This window comes from Manacus candei, unplaced genomic scaffold, assembly GCF_025592945.1.
Source record: "Manacus candei isolate 608988 ecotype Guabito, Panama unplaced genomic scaffold, ASM2559294v1 h1tg000171l, whole genome shotgun sequence".
NCBI lineage: Eukaryota > Metazoa > Chordata > Aves > Passeriformes > Pipridae > Manacus > Manacus candei.
Window position 1 is genome coordinate 112,680 of NW_026138219.1, and position 19,879 is coordinate 132,558.

The 19,879-nt window shown below is 38.0% G+C and overlaps 1 protein-coding gene across 3 annotated transcripts in view; it reads right to left on the bottom strand.

Moving 5' to 3' along the window:
* Window positions 1-19,879, bottom strand: part of SLC12A2 (solute carrier family 12 member 2) — a 63,000-nt gene that overhangs the window by 36,844 nt on the left and 6,277 nt on the right. For all 3 annotated transcript variants that reach the window (XM_051773539.1, XM_051773538.1, XM_051773537.1), the window contains exons 2-4: window positions 3,879-3,998; window positions 2,066-2,141; window positions 1,366-1,461 (exon numbers count right to left, since the gene is read on the bottom strand). In XM_051773539.1, the coding sequence (XP_051629499.1) occupies window positions 1,366-1,461; window positions 2,066-2,141; window positions 3,879-3,998 (292 nt within the window). The remainder of the gene's footprint in view (window positions 1-1,365; window positions 1,462-2,065; window positions 2,142-3,878; window positions 3,999-19,879) is intronic.

The following is a 19,879-nucleotide window of genomic DNA, read 5'->3' on the forward strand; positions in this document are numbered from 1 at the left end:
GTATTTTAGGGACAGACGTGTTTAAGTGTCAGAAATATATCTGAACCACAGTTTATGCACCACATCATATTATTCAGCTATGTAACCAGTTCTCTGGGTAAAAAAACAAATTGTAAAACAAACAGCAGTATTATTGGGCTTTTTGCTTCAAACTGCTGAAAGCCCTTGTGTACAGTTCTGCTGCTAAACATCTTCTTTAGTTATAGATCAAGAAACTGGCAAAGCCAACTGTAATAAGCCCACTAAAGTCCCAAACCTCCAAGATCTGTTTCTTAAAGCTCTGTTGTGTTAAAGGAGTTTTCTGCATTAGAAAATGTAGCAAAGGCATATTCCTCAAATTTAGAGCTAAGCTTTCTAGAAGCAGCAAAGTCCTCCAGCTTCAGTCTGAAGTAATTGAGTATGGAAATCATTAATTTCACTGCCTGACACTTCTTGTGCAAATCATATGTATGTAGCCAGCTTGGCCACACTCTCAATGCCTTATGTAACATAAAAAAAAAAAAATCTTACTGCAGTATAAGATTTTTATAGAAACAATTGTGATTTTATTCTACAGTGCTGCCCATTCGGCACTTTAAATTTTCCAATGAAGTACTTTATTTCAAGAGAGACTAAAAAAAGGCTCCCATGGGAATGGGAAAATCTGATATGCACAATACAATTAAAAAAGAAGAAAAGGCATTTAGAAACTAAGCTTGACATAATGTTAACACTCATCGCTGCTCTTTCCCATTATATCTGCTTACTCTGTGATACTGAGGCTTGTTCTCTTCATTCTTAACCTTAATGAAGACAGTTTTATAAGTTTCTATTTTAATTCCACCACATTTTCTACTAGTAACAGTCTTGTATGTTATGAAGCAGTCTGACCATGTTAGACCAACCACTTACAAAAATATTTATACGAATTGCTGACAACAGCACATAAACCATGAAAGAGAATGAAAACCATCAATCTCAGGGAAGCTGGAGGTAACCAAGCGTTTGAAGAGTTACTTGTATGTAGATTTATTTTAGGACATGAACATATACAAGCATATGTGCACAGTGCAGATGCAGGAGACTATTAAGACCCCATTATTCCTGGATATGTATCCCTAAAAATCTTTGTATTCTAAAAGTTAAGAATAATGTTTCTTTCACAGTGGAAAAGAAGCCAGTAGTCAGATCAAATTAGCAGGCTAACTATTGACTTTTTGTTAGCATGACTGTTTATTTACGTGACTGCTTGGTTGATAAATAAACATTATTTATATGACTGTTTAGTCAAATACAGAACACAAAGAAGACTCTTCTCCTCAGCAACCGTAAAGTGTGCACTTCACGGTGAGGAAAGCTTTAAAAACTTTATGAAAGTTGGGTTACCTCCTCTTACAAACCCATTTGTGGCTATTGCTGAAGTAGAGAGGCCTGTAATAGTTGTCACAACAGTGGCCATTCCAATCACCAAGACAGACAGACCTTTTGGAAAAAGGGGGGGGAAACAGTGTAAGCCCAGTGGTATTAAAGAATACAGATTTTCAACTTAACTCCATTTAAATACCTGATCTTGCAAAAACAACACAAATTTACTGTGCATGATTCCACACATTCAGGTAAAAGGCTTCTCCTCTCCCTTTTTGTAAAGAGAAGTTTCCAGGATACAAATAAAACTGGGTAAATGTTCTCTTAAATCAGCAAGGTAAGAGCTGCATCCCCGAGCTTCAAGAAAACATAATCCTTTTGCAGATCAGAGATTTTGTGCAGTCCAATACTAAGGCAAGTCTTTGAAAAGAATTGTTTATATGCTACATGGTCTATACTCAAATTTCAATAACCAGAGATCAAAAGTTTATCTCTGCAGTTCACTGAAGAATTAAAAATGCCCATTTTAAATTACATGCCTTATACCTAAACAAAAAAGTCTAAGTAAGTGCCTCAAGTTTTGATAAGGGCAAATTACCATAAAAATAGGCAATATCAAGGTCATTTTCTACTCCTTTTGGAGTGTAAGCTCAGGATCAACACCTCTTTTGGATCACATTTAAAAGTCAGTGAAATAAAATAACAGCATTAGTACACGTACCTATCCCAGCTTGTCCTACAATCCATGATAGTCTGATGAAGAGCATCACCCCCCAAATATTTAACATGCATCGTACCTAATATAAAACAGAAATTTTACAATGGTTAGGTCTTACATCTGCAGTCATTTTCACTAGGTTTTCATTTCAGTTTTTAACATTCTTGAAATTATCTTGCTGTCTTTCCTCACCACTTTTTAAATTATATCACAAGAATAGACTCTGTTATTAGACAAGTTAACATTTGATTAAAAAAAAAGGAACCTAAATAAAATTTAGAAGTTACTACCTTGAACACAGATAAAGTTAAGATTAATTCAATATCTGACACTTGCAGTATATCTTCACCAAACAATAAAAATAATCTAGACCCTAACCTTCAGGATCCAAAATGCATACTACAGAACACATAACTAAAAACAAGACACAGGTCTACTATGACTGTGAGGTCTACAATCCCAGTTCAGATCTCCCACAAAACTCTCTCAAAAAGAAATGCACTGAAGCAATATCCTAAAACAACTGCTACAACTTCTCACTCCTAAAACTTTTGTGTCTTACAACTGCTGCGCAATAAGAGGATGGAGGGTTGCATGTTGTTTTAATCCTTGCATTTAAAACTCTTAGCTCCCAATAAAAGTAGAGTTTGCACTGTGTAGAATTTAGACAGGAAAATAAAAACAAATCTTGGGTCTCTCTCTTACCTAAACAATAGGATATCAATCCTGCAAAGAGAAGGGAGACCTTCTCCAAACCACAGAAGTTTTCAAATCTTTTGCTAAATGCAGATCACCTGAGCTGAAAATATTCATCCACGCAGCTTATGCTTATTAGGAAATATTAACTATAACTTCCAAACCATTAAAAATGAGATCATCCATCTAGAAAATTTTAAATTGACTTCGGAAGAAACCTTCAGCAACATTTACCCTGTAACTCTTTAATATCAGAACATTGCTTACGAGAATAGTCCTATACAGAATTTGAGTTTCACAGCTACCACAGACACTCTCCTTCTTTCAAGGTAGGGAATGTAGCTACTTCAAGACTTATTAGGAAGTTACTAATGCACAGTGGAAATTAGCTGAACTAAAGTTAGGTATTCTGAATGCTTGAGTTCAGCATGTTTTAACCAACTGCCTTGTTTGCAGCCAGCACTATAAATTCTTAGAGCTTTGGAGAATACATATTAACCATGGTTTCTCTTTGCCAAAATACTAAAAATATATTATTATGTACTTGTAATAAAAAACTCCCATGCAACCCATAATTTTTCACTACTCCAAATCAGTTTTTTTCACTATTACTACATTGTATTTAGTGTCAAAGACTTCTACAGCTTAGAAGATGACTTTTTGTAACATGCTCAACAAAATTTAAATATTTAACCCTGGTCAAGTTTTGTTATATACAGACAGGTATTCTCCTCAAAACATTATTTTTTGTTTCACGCAGTCCCGATTCAAAGTGGACACACATTAAGTGTATTCTCTCCATTTACATTTGTGACTTAAAATTCATAAATTTTTTTTACTACATATGAATACTGAACATGATCTTTTTCCTTCTTGGAAATTATGCAACTTAAACTCTAAAATGTGCTAAGAAACCATAATCCCCTAAAAACTTGAAGTCCTGAAGTACTTACTTCCTTAAAATTCAGTAAAGTTGGAGCAACCCTTCCTAAAATTATTTTCACATCTCTCATACATATAATCTTTTGTTTATACTGCACTATCACAACACCTCTCAAAAAAGATGATTATTAGAAAGATTATATCTGTAAGAAACTTAAGTATAATACATCAAACTTACCAATACACCTTTTATCCATCCAAATTTGACCACCCCTTTGCTATCAGGTGTGTAAGTGACAGCTGCTTCCCCGGCTGCAGTGCCTTCTTCACCATTTGCATAGCCATCTTCAAAAGGCTCCTTGGAAAACAAACAAACAAAAAGTTAATATATTATGTGATTGAAAGAGTGGAGTGCGCATGTGATACTTATGTTGTAAAAAAAACCAACCCATCTACTTGTATAAACAGAAAAATTAAAGAATGACGCAGCTGAAGTTTTGAGCTGTTCCTTTATGTTTTTTGCACAACGCACATCTCGGATTTCAAAGAATGTAACAAACTTACAAGAGCAAACTGTTAGAAGCCACTGTAGTAAGTATTTACAAGAACCAGTTCTACATCCCCTAAAAAAACAAACACTTAATCTCTTAGAAAAATGGCTAGAAGATTTCAAATGCATTGACTTCTACAGCACAAGAGGTTTTACTTCTTAATCTTGGAAGCATTTACTGTTCTACCACAAGTTACTGATGTCAGCTGTAGTGTTTCCTGCAGTTCAGACCCACCTGTCATTTGATCAAATTTTCAGGAAATATATTATTCACTTCTCTGTAAACTATTCTACTATTCATTGTAAGGTGACTCTGGTGGAAAGAAGGGTGGGAGATTGGCTTTTCAGGGAAAAGGAGGGAAGAGAAATCTCTTCCCACTTTTCCCGGTTTAAATGGGAAGAATGATAGATGTAGAAAACATCAGTCCCATGGACAAACTCAGGGCTTTTCTTTACAATTTTACTCCCAACCTCACAATGCAGAAATATTAACTATCTGATATTTATTAAAAATTATGTCTATATACACTTGAAAGGGAGTTTTGTTTTGCCAAGCCAAGCAAACACCTGAGCATTTAAAGTCAAATAGTTTCTACATTTGCTGTAAGAAATCTGTAAGAAGCACTCTAAGCAAAGTATGTTAATTATCCAAGGCAACAAGTATTAAGAATGGAAACCCTAGAAAGACTCTGAACACCATTTAACAAACCAGTTCAAGCAGTGTATAATGAAGTTGGCTGCAAACCAGAGGGCTTAGAAAACATTTAAACCATTAGAGGTTCAATCCCAATGAGGTAAAGGGCAGAACCTACATTTGCTAAATAAAACACAAAATAGAATGGACCCAAACAATGCTTTCAAGAAGTATGGGCCATGCTGAAGAAGAATTAGGGTAAGGTATTTAATAAATTATTTATATTCCTGATGCATTAATACCAAATATACTCTAGGTACAGAATCAAGAGAAAATATTTCTAAACCTGTCTATTATGAAGGATGTCACCTATAGCCCCTTATAACCAGCAGTAAACACACAAAACAGACCTAAAAAAAAAATCGGATTATGTCAACCTTATCCATTGACATATTCATGTCAGTGCTTCTCTCACTGACTCTGAATTATGAAATTCTCATAAACCCATGCGTACCTGCAACACACCTGGAGATCCTGTAAGGCATCAGCTTTCCACCACTAGGCAGAATCACGATGGGTTTCCAGATCATTACCTTTAACAGTGAGTTTTCTTGAAGAGTACATTTTATCGACTCCAGAAGGGATTTTTAAAAAATAGACATATAAGTGTTTTATATATATGTGTGTGTATATATACTGTATTACATCTATTAAACACATGACAAAAAGAAAAATAACCAGGAGTTATACAGTTTGCTGAACTGCAGCTCTTCTGGGCAAAAGAGAACTAATGGCTGTAATTCTCCCGAGATTTGCACTGCCTTTGACCAGATTAATCTATTGATTTGCTGATTATTTGCATTCAGGCACTCAAGCCAAATCAAGTAGTGGTAGATTTAGATCCATTAGAGTGGTAGAAGAACAGTGAGGACCAAAAAAAAGACAATTACCATGCTGCTACATTTCAGATACGCTGACCTGCCTAAATCAGAACCAAGGAAACGTAAAGCCCCCTACTCAGGCTCACAACAGAAGAGGATGAGAAGACCTACTGCTGTGGTCTGGTGGCCTAGAAATGTAGGAGTAAACCATAAAAATCCTTCTAGTATGCATGTCTCCCTCAGATTCTGCTGTTTCCAGGAGCACTCACCAGAAGTTTCTCCCCACTTCTTCCCCACCCACTTTCAGAAGTGGGGAGGAAACAAAGATGCATTAGAACAAGGGAAAGATTACAAAATATGTTCACAACTACAATAAAACTGCCAGTCAAGCACAGAACTGTATAACCACTCATTACTTCTTCATATAAAACACATTCTTATTTCTCACAGAAAACCATCACGTTATACCTGCAACAAACTCAAGTCTACACTGTAACATTCATGTTACCTATGCAATTTTTAAGCTCTGGCCAAGAAAACTGACACTACTAGGCAACATCTGCTATTACAAAAACAAACATAATGTCTCTAATAGAAACAACAAAACTGTTCTTTGAGAAGACTAGTCAGGGAAGATTGAGGAAGGACAGAAGGAATTTGCATCTTCATGTCCTAAAATACTGTTTTAGGACTAAAGTAGTTAATATGGGTTTTTTCTTTTTTCTTTTTTTTTAAACAAGCTTTGAGTTTGTTTACTGCATGTTTATGTTCTACAAGAAGGCGGAGAATATCTTATTATCTAATGTAAGAAAGAATCATATACTTGAGTATGTGAATGTGGCTTGCCAGGTGTTGGCAGAATCTGCACAAATCACCAAGGTGACCTCCAGAGGTCACTTCCAACCTCAACCATCATGTCACAGCTACATGTTTTACTGTAGTGTTCGAAAAAGCCCCATAGCTCAGCCTGTTGTACTCCGGGAAGGAGATAATCGCTCACAACTGGTGTTCTGAGTTATCAGTTACCAGATCAGCCCCAGGATAGCACACTGTGAACACAAGGAAGTTTTGTTCTGTATGTCTCATCTCTCCACACAATGCAATATTTCTTAGGAAAATATTTTGAAGCACAAGCAAAATGTAATAAATGAAAGGTTACTCCTGGTTATCAGTGCTAGTGGGCGCCCAATAAAGCACTAGTGAGAACAGATATTACAGAGTGTGGGCACAAAAGAATTCCACTACATAAGGCTCTAAGTTCAGCCCTCTAATGCAAGATTAAGAAAGCACCACTGTGGTTTCAGCTGTAAATCAAGCAGTGTAGTATTTTTCATGCTTGTACTCATGAGGATACAATGCTTCTACTCAAGTCACATACTGAATGGAAAAAACTGCACCAGAACTATTTTAGAACAGCAACACATGTACGATAAGATCTTCATAAACAGACTGGAGGACATCTGTTCATAAACAGATTAGATTTGGAGGAGGTGTAACAATAGGGGAAAGAAAAGAGGGTTTAGTATTTCAGATCAGAAATGCTCTTATTGACACAACTTTTAAATCAAAATAATCAGTCCAAAAATACTCAGTTATGGTGTTCACTTACACGGCTAAAGGAAAAGTAAGATACATTTACATGTTGACAATTTATCACACACTGAGAGGACTTCAGACAAGAAATAGTTAATTTCTGCTCCTACACAGAATTTTGCATTGCTGTTTCACAGTATCTGAAAAATACAAATAATCTACTATTTCATCTCCAGTACTGGATCATAACAATAAGCTATTTGTGCCAATTGTGAATAGCCTCGTAGATTAGTAATGACAAAATACTTAGTAGCCAGAAGTGATCTTTCACACACAGCGTGGAGTACAGCAGTGCATGGGAAAGTTTCTAATCAGTAAAAATTGCTATTTAGTTTTACTTAAGAGGTCTTGATAGTGGTGTATGTCATGCAGCATGTTTGTAATGAACCTATCTAAATTCTACCTTAATGGCAACATACTTTGGCTATACTGAACTGTATGAGGTAGTACCAGAATAAACAGACGTGAAGTCTTCTGCTCTTGTTTTCTTTTCAAAAATCACAACTTGGAAGCCCCAAGTAAAGGACAGGACAACAAGCAAGTTTGTGTGCAAGATTACAGGGTGGTACTTCAGGCAGACTGCTGTCTTTGCAGACTGCCTGATTTGGTACGTCCCTAGTAGTCATTAACCTTTAGCTAACCCATCCAACTACCCTTAGTCCTGTGTGGAAAGAGGATGCCCAAGAAGCAGCTGAGACTAAAGCATTTAACTGCTTTTTCCATGTCTCAAGTGTGACCAGTTACAGGGTTACCACATGCCATATAGTAGAGTTCTTATATAAATTCCTCAGAAAGGCTTCAAAACAGTAGCTTTTTCTCTCTTAGTAGGATATAGTACTGAGGCTGGTTCCAACAGCTTATGCTATCATGTTAAGGAAAATTAAGAGCCTTATATTTTCAAGCTCCAATTCCTGCAAGGAAATATAAAAATGGCATTCCACCACATTTAATGAAGCTGCTTACATTTAAAACTGCTTTACATCTATGTATACTGAGCACAGTGCTCTTACCATTTAACGTGCTTGCTGAGAACAAAAAAATAAGAGAAGCCACCTGAGAACCATCTTTCCCCAAGAGGTACTGACAGAACAGTTCTGCACAGCAACGGGTCTCTCTCCCACCAGCTGCAGTCAGAGCCTCAAGAGCAGGAGATCTGAGGTCAGAGATGTTTGCAGGAACCCATCTTCACAAGGGCAACTATCACACATCTTCTGCAGCCCTTCACTGCAGCTTCCAGTGTTACAGACAAGCTGTTTGCCGCACCCTACCACGACAATTTCTTGTTTTCATCTCCCAAAGGTTAAATTTTGTAGGTACTGCCATTTTAAAATATTACTGTGGAAGGAAGAAAGCAGTAAAATATATTGATCCAGATGTAGCATGCCAGCTGTCTGAACAGAGGAAGAATCCCTACTTGTGGAGATTATACTCTCAAGATATCCCAACTCTACAGCTGCACACCGTTAAGACTACGACTGCATAACCTGACAGAATACTTTCAGAATTAACACAGCTTAAAACATACACAGAAAAAGAGCTTATGAACATTTGGTTTTTTGCTACTCTCATTCAAACACACTTTATCCAATTAAGCAAATAACAATGACAGATTAAAGAAAGTTATCCAAATACAGCAGAATTACTAGACATTTTGCCTCAGATTACACTAACACCATGATTTTTAAACAGTACCTACTATCTTTTCTTGAAAGAGCAAACCTTCCACTTTCCCTGCTGGAATGAACTTTTGGATTCTAGCTCCCACCACTTATGACATTTCTAATTATCTGAATAAAATATTTTAGAAGTGCTAGATGTATTGCACACATAGAGTAACTGCACTGAATAATTCTGCTGCACAGTTGTTTACTTCCAATATAACAATTACAACTTTTGCAAACAGTCTGTACCGGTACAAGTGTGATACTGGGTGATACGGTGGATACTGTGCGATAAAGTGTGATAAAGAATAATAAACTAGGAATTAAATGCTGTCTGAAGGACACCAAACAGTATCAAACAAATCTGTTCTTCAAACATTACTTTTGCAGCATGCTAATGCTTGCAGCCATGAAATTCCCAGTTTTTGCCTAAGGGTCAGTTTGATAAACTGTTTTCATGTTTTAATGCTTTTATCTAAGTAGCTGTGAAAGAAATCAAGAGCTCTGAGTTTCCTTTCCAAAACACCTAAATCTACTGAATGGTTTTAAGCAGACTGTTGTCCAGGGACACCAGACAGTCCTGTCATTAACACTTTAACCCATTAACTTTATCAAGTAAAGCCTGGAATCTTGGTCAGGCAACAAAATTCAGAAGTATTTCAGTACTGAAATATATGAGAAGAAAAATAAGTTCTTGCCAGTCTTTGACTTGACCTGGTGACACTGACTACTGTTTGTAACCAGTTTTTCAAACAATCACTGTTCATTTTTACCTTTGTTTATAGACTAACAAAAAAATCAAAAAATCACGGTGAGTTTTTAATACTAAATTTGAAAAACACCTCTGCCAGGTCTGACAGTTTTCAAGTGGATTTTTTTTTTTGTGCATGTAAGGAAATTAAGCTCTATATAAGCTCTAAAAGGGAGGAAGTATCATAGGTAATGACTTTCAAAATATCTTACTCTACATAGCACTCTCTTAAAAGAACAGTCTGACTGGACAGGCTCTTCTGTAAATTAATAACACTTGCAATACCATTGTTGGCAAAGAGCTATTTTTTCACTATACTTAAGCCTCCCTCCCACAAAACCCCCAAAACTATACTCAACCAATATCCAAACCTGACTGAAACGGTTACTTCTTGAGAAAGGCATTTACTAATTGGACCTATCAAACAATGCAGAAGAATCTTAACGTAGAATAATCTTTATTAGAACTAGGGACTGGAAACTGACACAACTGAAAGTCAGTGCCTAGGAAAGCAAAGTCATAAGGAAAAAAAAAGTATGCTGTCTACATCTCCCACTACCCTTGAAAGAACTTTTTCTGACCAATCCTAAATACTTTTAGAAAACTATCACCTTTCTACATAGTAACAGTTGAAAAGCCTATAAAACTACAAAAATAATCCTGTAACGAGTAAATCAAATGGGAAAAAACCCACAATACACAACTGTAGTACACACAAACTTTAAATACTGCATGCAGTTCTAGTCATTCCTCACTGTTTCTACTTTGCTGGAATAAGGATACTGGCAGGGTTATCATGAGAAAGTTTAGAAACGAAGAACAACTGTTAACAACTCTCAACTAATGCTTTGTTACAGTCCTCATTCTGATGAAAGTGCAATGAAAGTGTAAATTCTAAAACTGAAAGCAGGTTATGACTTTCTGCATCTTAATTACACCATTTACATCTTATCAACAGACGTAGAAGTCTGAATCTTTGATGCTTCAAACAGCATTATTTATCACTTAAAAATTACTACTCATCAAGCCAGTATCTTTCACAGACACCTGGGACAGTTTACAAATTTCTGATAATTCGTTAAAATAATAACTTAAAAATAATTTTAAGTTAAGAAAATAGATTCAGGTGTTCAGGTTTTTCAGGAGTTAGATAGGAAGCTGGACTGGTTAATACTGCTACCAGTGGGGAAAAACCCCATTCAGGTAGCACATGCAAAAGAAAACATGGCGGAGGACATAGTCATACCTCAGTCTGCCTAAGCATCTTTTCTGCATTTTCTTGAAAAAACAAACTCAAAAAACTATCGGGGAATATTGCTAATCATTGCTTGTTGACAGCAGCTCAGAAATTTCAGCGGTCATTTTTGGTACTTTACTATTTGGTTATAAAACAGGAGAGAATTACAAATTCTATTAGTAAATTTTACCATAATTCTGACTCCAGCATCTTTACAGTCATAACGCAGAAAAAGCCTACTAACCTATTAAATGGCATCCAGAAGTTACCTGGAGCAACTGGAGATAAACTGCCCAGATAAAACAGTCAGTTTATAAAACTCGGGATTCCTTGGAATCAAACATGAACAGCTTCAATCATTGGTTACTCACTTCAATCAAAGAAAATCCTATGTTACCTTCTCTACAATTACACATTTAAAACATAGCAGCAAATGCCTTTGGCATCCACCTCCACAGATTTTAAAACAGATTGCATCAAACACAGAACATTAATGTTATCTTAAGCTGAAATTAAAGAGTGCTGTACTTTGATTACAGCAGAGCAATTTTAAACAGAAGAAATTTATAGTTGCAATTAACATGTCAACTGAAAAATTAGCTACGTCTCTGCCATCAGCTTGTGTTTCTCTGTCTTGCACTCAGTGCTTTTAATAGAGAAACATTAAACAATACTTTCTGTATGTATGCATATATATATATACTTATTTTAAAAGCCATTTTTACTTTTATTCTTTTAAAGGGAAAATCATACACTCATCCTTCCAACTCTTACAGCAGGATTATGCATTAACCAGTCTAGCAAGACTGTTAATCAAGAAATTTACTCAGGCAATTGATTTCAGCTTAGGAGTAAAATCCTTGTTCTTTCTAGGTGGTACACTTACATAGACAGGAGCTTTGTTTGTGAATATTAGCACCATTTTAATGTCACACATGCACACAGTTTTCCTGACAAATCTCTAAGCTTACTACATGAAGGCTTTTCTCTTTAAGGAGATGATTACCATCCTTCTGTCCTAAAATGAGATGGATGCAAAATGCAATCTGGTAGACTTCTGCTTGAAGAAAAAAGTGTGGAATCAATTCAGAAGTGAAGTAACAGCAAAACTGCCCACACTTAAGAGTACTTTAGTTGGTGAAAGGGGCCCCCTGGCGGTCTAGTGGTTGGGATGCGGCGCTCTCACCGCTGCGGCCTGGGTTCGATTCCCGGTCAGGGAACCCCTCCGGGCAGATGGAGCTCGTCAGCCCTGTAAGGCCATCCATCTAAGAGAAGGTCACTCTAAACAAACCTACGTCCTGAGGACCTCACTGCCACTGTCCGAGCTCACTCAGCCCCGGCAGATGAACCTCAGGATTAAAGGGTGGGCTCCGTTCAGCGCACACTGTGTCTCACCTAAAAAATCCATTGCGCAGGCTGGAAGGGTAATGACCTTTCCCAAATCTTCGCTCGTGAACATTGGCCATGGAAGTTGGTGAAAATAGACAGAAGCTGGCCCCTGAGTGATCCTGATGACCTTGATTGCCATGGCAGTGCCCAACAGCCCCCCCAACCTTTTATGTCACCCAACTAATCCAGGCATCAGAACATTGTGTAATACTCCAAGGGTGAGCTCATCCCTTCATCTATATACTTTCTCTACTAGGATTTTGAGTTTTCAGCCTTTTCTAAGCAAAATGATTCAATGCTTCCTAAGCATCACATCAAAATAAAGTCTCTCACAAGGCAGGTTACTAAACAGTGTCTCTGGAAACAGTGACAGTGTCAATACCATTTGATCTGCTTGTCATGAAATCAGCACAGGACATTCAGAATCAAATCTCTGCAACTTTCCTGACAGGAAAGGACTATCCGTATTTCCAAAAGAAAAGTTCCCAAGGGAAGCAATTAAGTCTGAAATTTGAAAGCCCACAGCCAGTATGGTGTGACCAGACAAATTCCTTTGAAGTAGTTTCTGCATGTGACACAGCAGCAAAGTTTTGTTGACATCTGCAGGTATGCAAGAGCACTATCCTTCCTATTTGAAATATACAGAATGTTTTCATCCTCCATACCAAAAATATTAAAGAGAGCACTTAGCAAAACAAAGAAAACTCCCTACATCTTCACACCTTGATTCATACATTCCTCCATAGGCAGAGGATGATATGAAAACTCTGGGCAAGCTGATCACGAGAATTAGAGACAAATGAAAAAAAGGCCTCTGTTCAGGAGCTCTGCAGTGTGGACACCCCATGGAAGACTCACAATGCTTATGGTCTACACTCCCAGAAATACTGTAGGCAAAGTCAGGCCTTTTTGACAAGAAATAGTCAACATGGTCTGTCACAGTAAAAAAACCCACCACTAAATGACCCCCCCCCCCAAAACAACAACAAAAAACCCACAAAAATCAAAACCAACTAAAAAAAGCCCAAGTCTCTCCCCAGAAAAGCCCAAACTTCCTTTCCCTGTCTCTCTACTTCTAGTTAACAGAAAAGTGCACCACTAATCTGGCCAGAAGGAAGCATGATTTCCTGCACAAGTGTAGAGGCAATCAATCCATTCCGCTTAGGAGGAAGTCTACTTGTAGACTTCAGGTAGTCTATTTCACACCTCAAGAATGCACCTTCCCTTCTGCACTAATGTATTTGATCCTTTCCAGAAGAACCACTGTACTCTGAATGATTTACTCGAGTAATTATTCCTTACTGCACATTGACTGCAATATTCCTTTTGACATCCATTCTCCTGAAAGGAGAAATCACACTACCAGGAAAAATGCATCCAGGCTCTGAGCATGGAAAGTTTTCACATGAGCATCTGAAACACATAAGCCTGAAACACCCCAGAATGAAGCAGATGCAGCACTTGACTGCACGAGGGCTGAAGTAAATCCAATTAGCAAGTCTCCTGCAGAGCAGTTTTGCATCCTCAGTTACAGTCCAAGAAATACAATGTTCTGCAATTAAGTACAAAAGAGAATCCATTTCAATCTTGTCAAGAAGCTGTTTTGAGCACACCAGATTTCCAAATTGTGGTATAACCCCAGCCAACACCAAGCCCCTCACAGCCACTCACTCTTACCCACCAGTGGGATCAATGAGAAAATGGGAACGGTAAAAGCTGGAAAACTTACGAGTTGAAATAAGGGCAGTTGAACAGGGAAAGCAAAAGCCAAACACACAAACAAGGTAAAACAAGGAATGAATTCACTGATTCCAATGGGCAGGCAGGTGTCAGCCACCTCCAGGACAGCAGGGTCCCAGATTACTTGGGAAGACAAACTCCATCACTCCAAACATCCCCCTTTTCCTCCTCCTTCCCCCCACTGTACCACAGAATCATAGAATCAGCTGGGTTGGAAGGGAACTCTGAGATCATCAAGTCCAACCCTTGATCCACTACCGCTGTGGTTACTAGACCATGGCACTAAGTGCCACACCACATCCAGTCTCATCTTAAAAACCTCCAGAGACAGAGAATCCACCACTTCCCTGGGCAGCCCATTCCAATGCCTGATTACCCTCTCTGTAAAGAAATTCTTCCTAATATCCAATCTAAACCTTCCCTGGCACAGCTTAAGACCATGCCCTCTTGTCTTGCTGATAGTTGCCTGGGAGAAGAGACCAACCCCCACCTGGCTACAACCTCCTTTCAGGGAGTTGTAGAGAGTGAGGAGGTCTCCTCTGAGCCTCCTCTTCTCCAGGCTGAACAGCCCCAGCTCCCTCAGCCTCTCCTCATAGGACTTGTGCTTGAGTCCCTTCACCAGCCTTATTGCTCTCCTCCGCACCTGCTCCAGCACCTCAATATCCTTCCTGAACTGAGGGGCCCAGAACTGGACACAGCACTCCAGGTGTGGCCTCACCAGCACTGAGTACAGGGGAAGAATCACTTCCCTGGACCTGTTGGCCACACTGTTCCTGATCCAGGCCAGGATGCCATTGGCCTTCTTGGCCACCTGGGCACACTGCTGGCTCATGTTCAGCTTCCTGTCAATCCAAACTCCCAGGTCTCTCTGCCTGGCTGCTCTCCAGCCACTCTGTCCCCAGCCTGTAGCGCTGCTGGGGGTTGTTGTGGCCAAAGTGCAGGACCCGGCACTTGCCTTGTTGCACCTCATCCCGCTGGAATCAGCCCAACTCTCCAGCCTGTCCAGGTCCCTCTGCAGAGCCCTCCTGCCTTCCAGCTGATTGACACTCCCCCCGCAGCTTATTGTCATCTGCAGATCTGCTGATGATACACTGAGCATGATGCCATAAGGTCTGGAATATTCCTCTGGCCAGCTGGGGTCACCCATCCTGGCTGTGTCTCCTTCAAACCCCCCTGCACCTCCAACTTTCTTGCCAGTGTGGCAACACAAAAAGCAGAAAAGGCCTTATCTCTCTGTGAGCTCAGCAGTAACAAAAACATCTCCATATTATCAACCCTGTGTTCAGCACAAATCCAAACACATCCACCGGGAACACAAATAATTCTACCCCAGCAAAAACCAGCACACAAGTCATCTTCTATACTCCACCTCCAAAACCAGGTTAATTTCAGGCATTCTTGCTCTTAACACCTTTTGGTTTACATCCACTTCTGCAAAACAGAACAATGCACTTTGAGGTGGGGGATAGGGAGCCAATGACTCTTTGCAGCAATTACCCTAATAGAATGTCCCATTTTTATTAGAGGTCTAGCTCCAAGTGCAGTCAGTTCCTGAAAAATTACATTTAACCTACTGCCTTACAACAGGCTAAAAAGCCAACTGAAATAATCCTAAAAATCTAAGTACTGCCTGAATTTTTAATGCCATGCCATGAAGTGGCAAATACAAACATAGTGCAGCCTCTGAGCCAGCATTGAGCAGAGCTGGTACATTCACACAGCACAGCACTCACTTGTACTGGCACAACCAAAGTTGCTGAACAGTTCAAAAGCAGCATTACTCAGAATAGTCTTAGGAGTCTCTGCCATGTAAACTGTCAGACTAAACTGAAACACTAATCCAGCATCACAGTCACTTTACAGATGAAACAGACATGGCTTTTTCTTTGAATTAAAAACAAACAAACAAACAACAGAAAAAAACCAAACAAAAACAAACCAAAAAACAACCAACAACAAAAAAACCCCGCCACCAAACAACTGAATAATCTGAAATAGAAACTGTTAATTCAAAGAAGGAAAGTTCACTAGCAAAATGAAGATGCAAGAGATAACTCTCCTTACTAAAATGGAGGGTAGGAATTTTTCTACACTTTTAATCATCATATCACGAGTTAAGTTTGAAGACCACAGATAATGCATCCTAAGTTAGTTTTTATGCATAAAAAGGAATTTCAGTAAGTTGGTCAGGCATAATCATTATGCTGAAGTGCACTTCCATGCACTTAAACTGCAAAGCCTGGATAGCTTCCAAAATACTGAAAGGCAAACCATTCGAAGTCAACTACTTAAAAAAATTGTTAGTAGTGACAAGTGATCATAGTGGGACTGCTATTACCTATACCAAGAAGTGGGGGAAATAGGTCTGTGTTTGCTCATGAATGGATATCATATGAGGCTTTGGAAAAAATCTGAAGAATTCAACAGAAGATGTGGTACACTGGTTTAAGTTACTCCAAGATACTGATCTTGCCAAGCTCCTCCTCTGCAAGAATGAAAATTATCAGAGGTCTAATCAAGTGCAGTACCAAATGGGAAAAAGTTAATCTGAAGATTAAGATTTATTCTGCTGCACCTTCCCTTTTAACCAATTCTGAAATATGTTATGTTGAAAAAAAAGGCGTCCATCTAGAGAGAAGTTAGTGCTGTTCTTTCAGGTTCTTTTGCATGACGTTAATAAAGATAAAAAATATTTTTATTTCATTTTTATATAATTCTTGGAGTTTTACTTTGTATCATCCACAATACTTGTACAGTAGTACACATATATAAAATTTTTAAGTAAATAAATACACGCATATTAGGAGTGCACACCTGAACTTTTTTATTGATACAAGTGTGCAGTTGAAGGACTGTGGACATCACTGGAGTACTGGATCAGGGAACTGAATCACCACATCCAATGTAAGATTTTGCAGCTGAGGGGGTGCTGGCTTTCTATAAACCAGATCACCTCCCACAACCAACTAAGATCTATGAGGGTACAAAAGTTCACCCCTTTCAGCAGGAGTCCAAACTTGTGCTCTGAAACGATAAACTGTGAGCAGGGTTCATTTATTTCCAGCTTCTCTGGGACAAAAACAAAGTAGTAAGAACCACAGTAGCAGTTTGCTGAGGACAGTTTCAAGTGTTTCAGTATTCCACAGGTGTTTTGGACTGGAAACTTGTCACAGAGATACAAACATCAAGAAATGTAAAAATACAAATTATACACAGTCCTTATAAAATACAAGCAAAGTGAGGATTTTCCACATGGATTAAAAAAGTGTAAAAACATCACTTTGCATGGTGTCAGTAAAGCCTCATCTGAGTACAAGCACATTAAGATCAGTGCTGTTCAAAAGTGATTAAAGAGTACAATTACAAATTATAGGCTTCTGGAATACCCCAAGATCACAGAGAGCAAGACTAAGAGTTTCTTGTTTTATTTTAGTACAGTGAAGTTCGGAAAGAAAGTCTGAATTCTGCTCACATATATGAAGGACAGCAAGAAGGAAAAGCTATCAGAATCAAAAAATCACAGGGACTCAGGAAATAAGATACCTATAGACACCAAAAAAAGATTCAGCAAGGAAGTGCAGTAAAAACAATCTTCAAGGGGGTCTCAGTCTTCTGGGCAAGGGGAGGAAGGAGCTTTTAGAGACAGACCTTACATAATTATCACGGTCAGCTAATCTGATGACCTAGAATCAGCTTTTAGCTTTTTATGCAGTTTTAGCTGAGTTCTGCTTTCTTTAGAGACCCAAGCAGACAAACCAAGAACTGAAATAAAAATAAATATTAGAGGTGCAGTAGCTGTTTAACATTTTCAAGACAGAATACATTCTGTTAAAAAGTAGTGCCATACAGAGCCTTTTCACTTACGTTAAACATTTTAAGTAAGATGGAAAACAGCAATGCTTGAGAAAATACTAATCTAAGCCAGAAAGACAATTTAAAGAATTTGTAGTCATCCAACTTCAGTGAAAACAAACAAACACCCCCCCCCTCAATTCTGCATCAAGACTATCAGTAATGCCTTCTTTCTTACGTCTGTCTCCAAATTCAGATGACAAGTGCACGGATTTTTATGCGGGAGGAAGCAAAACACACTCGTGTTTTTAAATGCCTTTGGATTTCTTTTTGTTTTGCTTTATAATTTGAGCCCGGGGGGTGAAGGTGGTGTGAAGATCTTCCTCTGAGATCACTGCCTTGTGAGCCTGTCAGTGCTCTCGGTGAGTATTTAACCAACAACAGAGCAGAGCTGCCAGTAGAGGGCTTGGTTCACACTGGATCCACTCAACGCGGCTGCGAGGGCTGGCACAAAGCTCATATTAGAATCACTGACATACAGCAAAGCTTTAGTCTTAAAAAAAAAATACCAAAAAGCACCACAATTCATTCAGTCTATACAGAAAAATCATAAATTAAAGCACAGCAGTGGACGACACTGTGCAATTCTGAATACTTTATGAGTAGATCCCTTTCAAAACCAGGTCTGTGACATTATGCCATGGTAATTGATAAACTTAGGAACATGAAGGCAGGTGAAATGCATTCTACAGGCTGTATCTTTACATACATGTGTAGCTGACCCAGGCAAAACAGATATTTCTAAACTGTAAGACAGGAGGAAAGGAAAATCAAGAAAAGAAAAGGAAAAGTCAAGAAAAGGAAAAGTCAAGAAAAGGAAAAGTCAAGAAAAGGAAAAGTCAAGAAAAGGAAAAGTCAAGAAAAGGAAAAGTCAAGAAAAGGAAAAGTCAAGAAAAGGAAAAGTCAAGAAAAGGAAAAGTCAAGAAAAGGAAAAGTCAAGAAAAGGAAAAGTCAAGAAAAGGAAAAGTCAAGAAAAGGAAAAGTCAAGAAAAGGAAAAGTCAAGAAAAGGAAAAGTCAAGAAAAGGAAAAGTCAAGAAAAGGAAAAGTCAAGAAAAGGAAAAGTCAAGAAAAGGAAAAGTCAAGAAAAGGAAAAGTCAAGAAAAGGAAAAGTCAAGAAAAGGAAAAGTCAAGAAAAGGAAAAGTCAAGAAAAGGAAAAGTCAAGAAAAGGAAAAGTCAAGAAAAGGAAAAGTCAAGAAAAGGAAAAGTCAAGAAAAGGAAAAGTCAAGAAAAGGAAAAGTCAAGAAAAGGAAAAGTCAAGAAAAGGAAAAGTCAAGAAAAGGAAAAGTCAAGAAAAGGAAAAGTCAAGAAAAGGAAAAGTCAAGAAAAGGAAAAGTCAAGAAAAGGAAAAGTCAAGAAAAGGAAAAGTCAAGAAAAGGAAAAGTCAAGAAAAGGAAAAGTCAAGAAAAGGAAAAGTCAAGAAAAGGAAAAGTCAAGAAAAGGAAAAGTCAAGAAAAGGAAAAGTCAAGAAAAGGAAAAGTCAAGAAAAGGAAAAGTCAAGAAAAGGAAAAGTCAAGAAAAGGAAAAGTCAAGAAAAGGAAAAGTCAAGAAAAGGAAAAGTCAAGAAAAGGAAAAGTCAAGAAAAGGAAAAGTCAAGAAAAGGAAAAGTCAAGAAAAGGAAAAGTCAAGAAAAGGAAAAGTCAAGAAAAGGAAAAGTCAAGAAAAGGAAAAGTCAAGAAAAGGAAAAGTCAAGAAAAGGAAAAGTCAAGAAAAGGAAAAGTCAAGAAAAGGAAAAGTCAAGAAAAGGAAAAGTCAAGAAAAGGAAAAGTCAAGAAAAGGAAAAGTCAAGAAAAGGAAAAGTCAAGAAAAGGAAAAGTCAAGAAAAGGAAAAGTCAAGAAAAGGAAAAGTCAAGAAAAGGAAAAGTCAAGAAAAGGAAAAGTCAAGAAAAGGAAAAGTCAAGAAAAGGAAAAGTCAAGAAAAGGAAAAGTCAAGAAAAGGAAAAGTCAAGAAA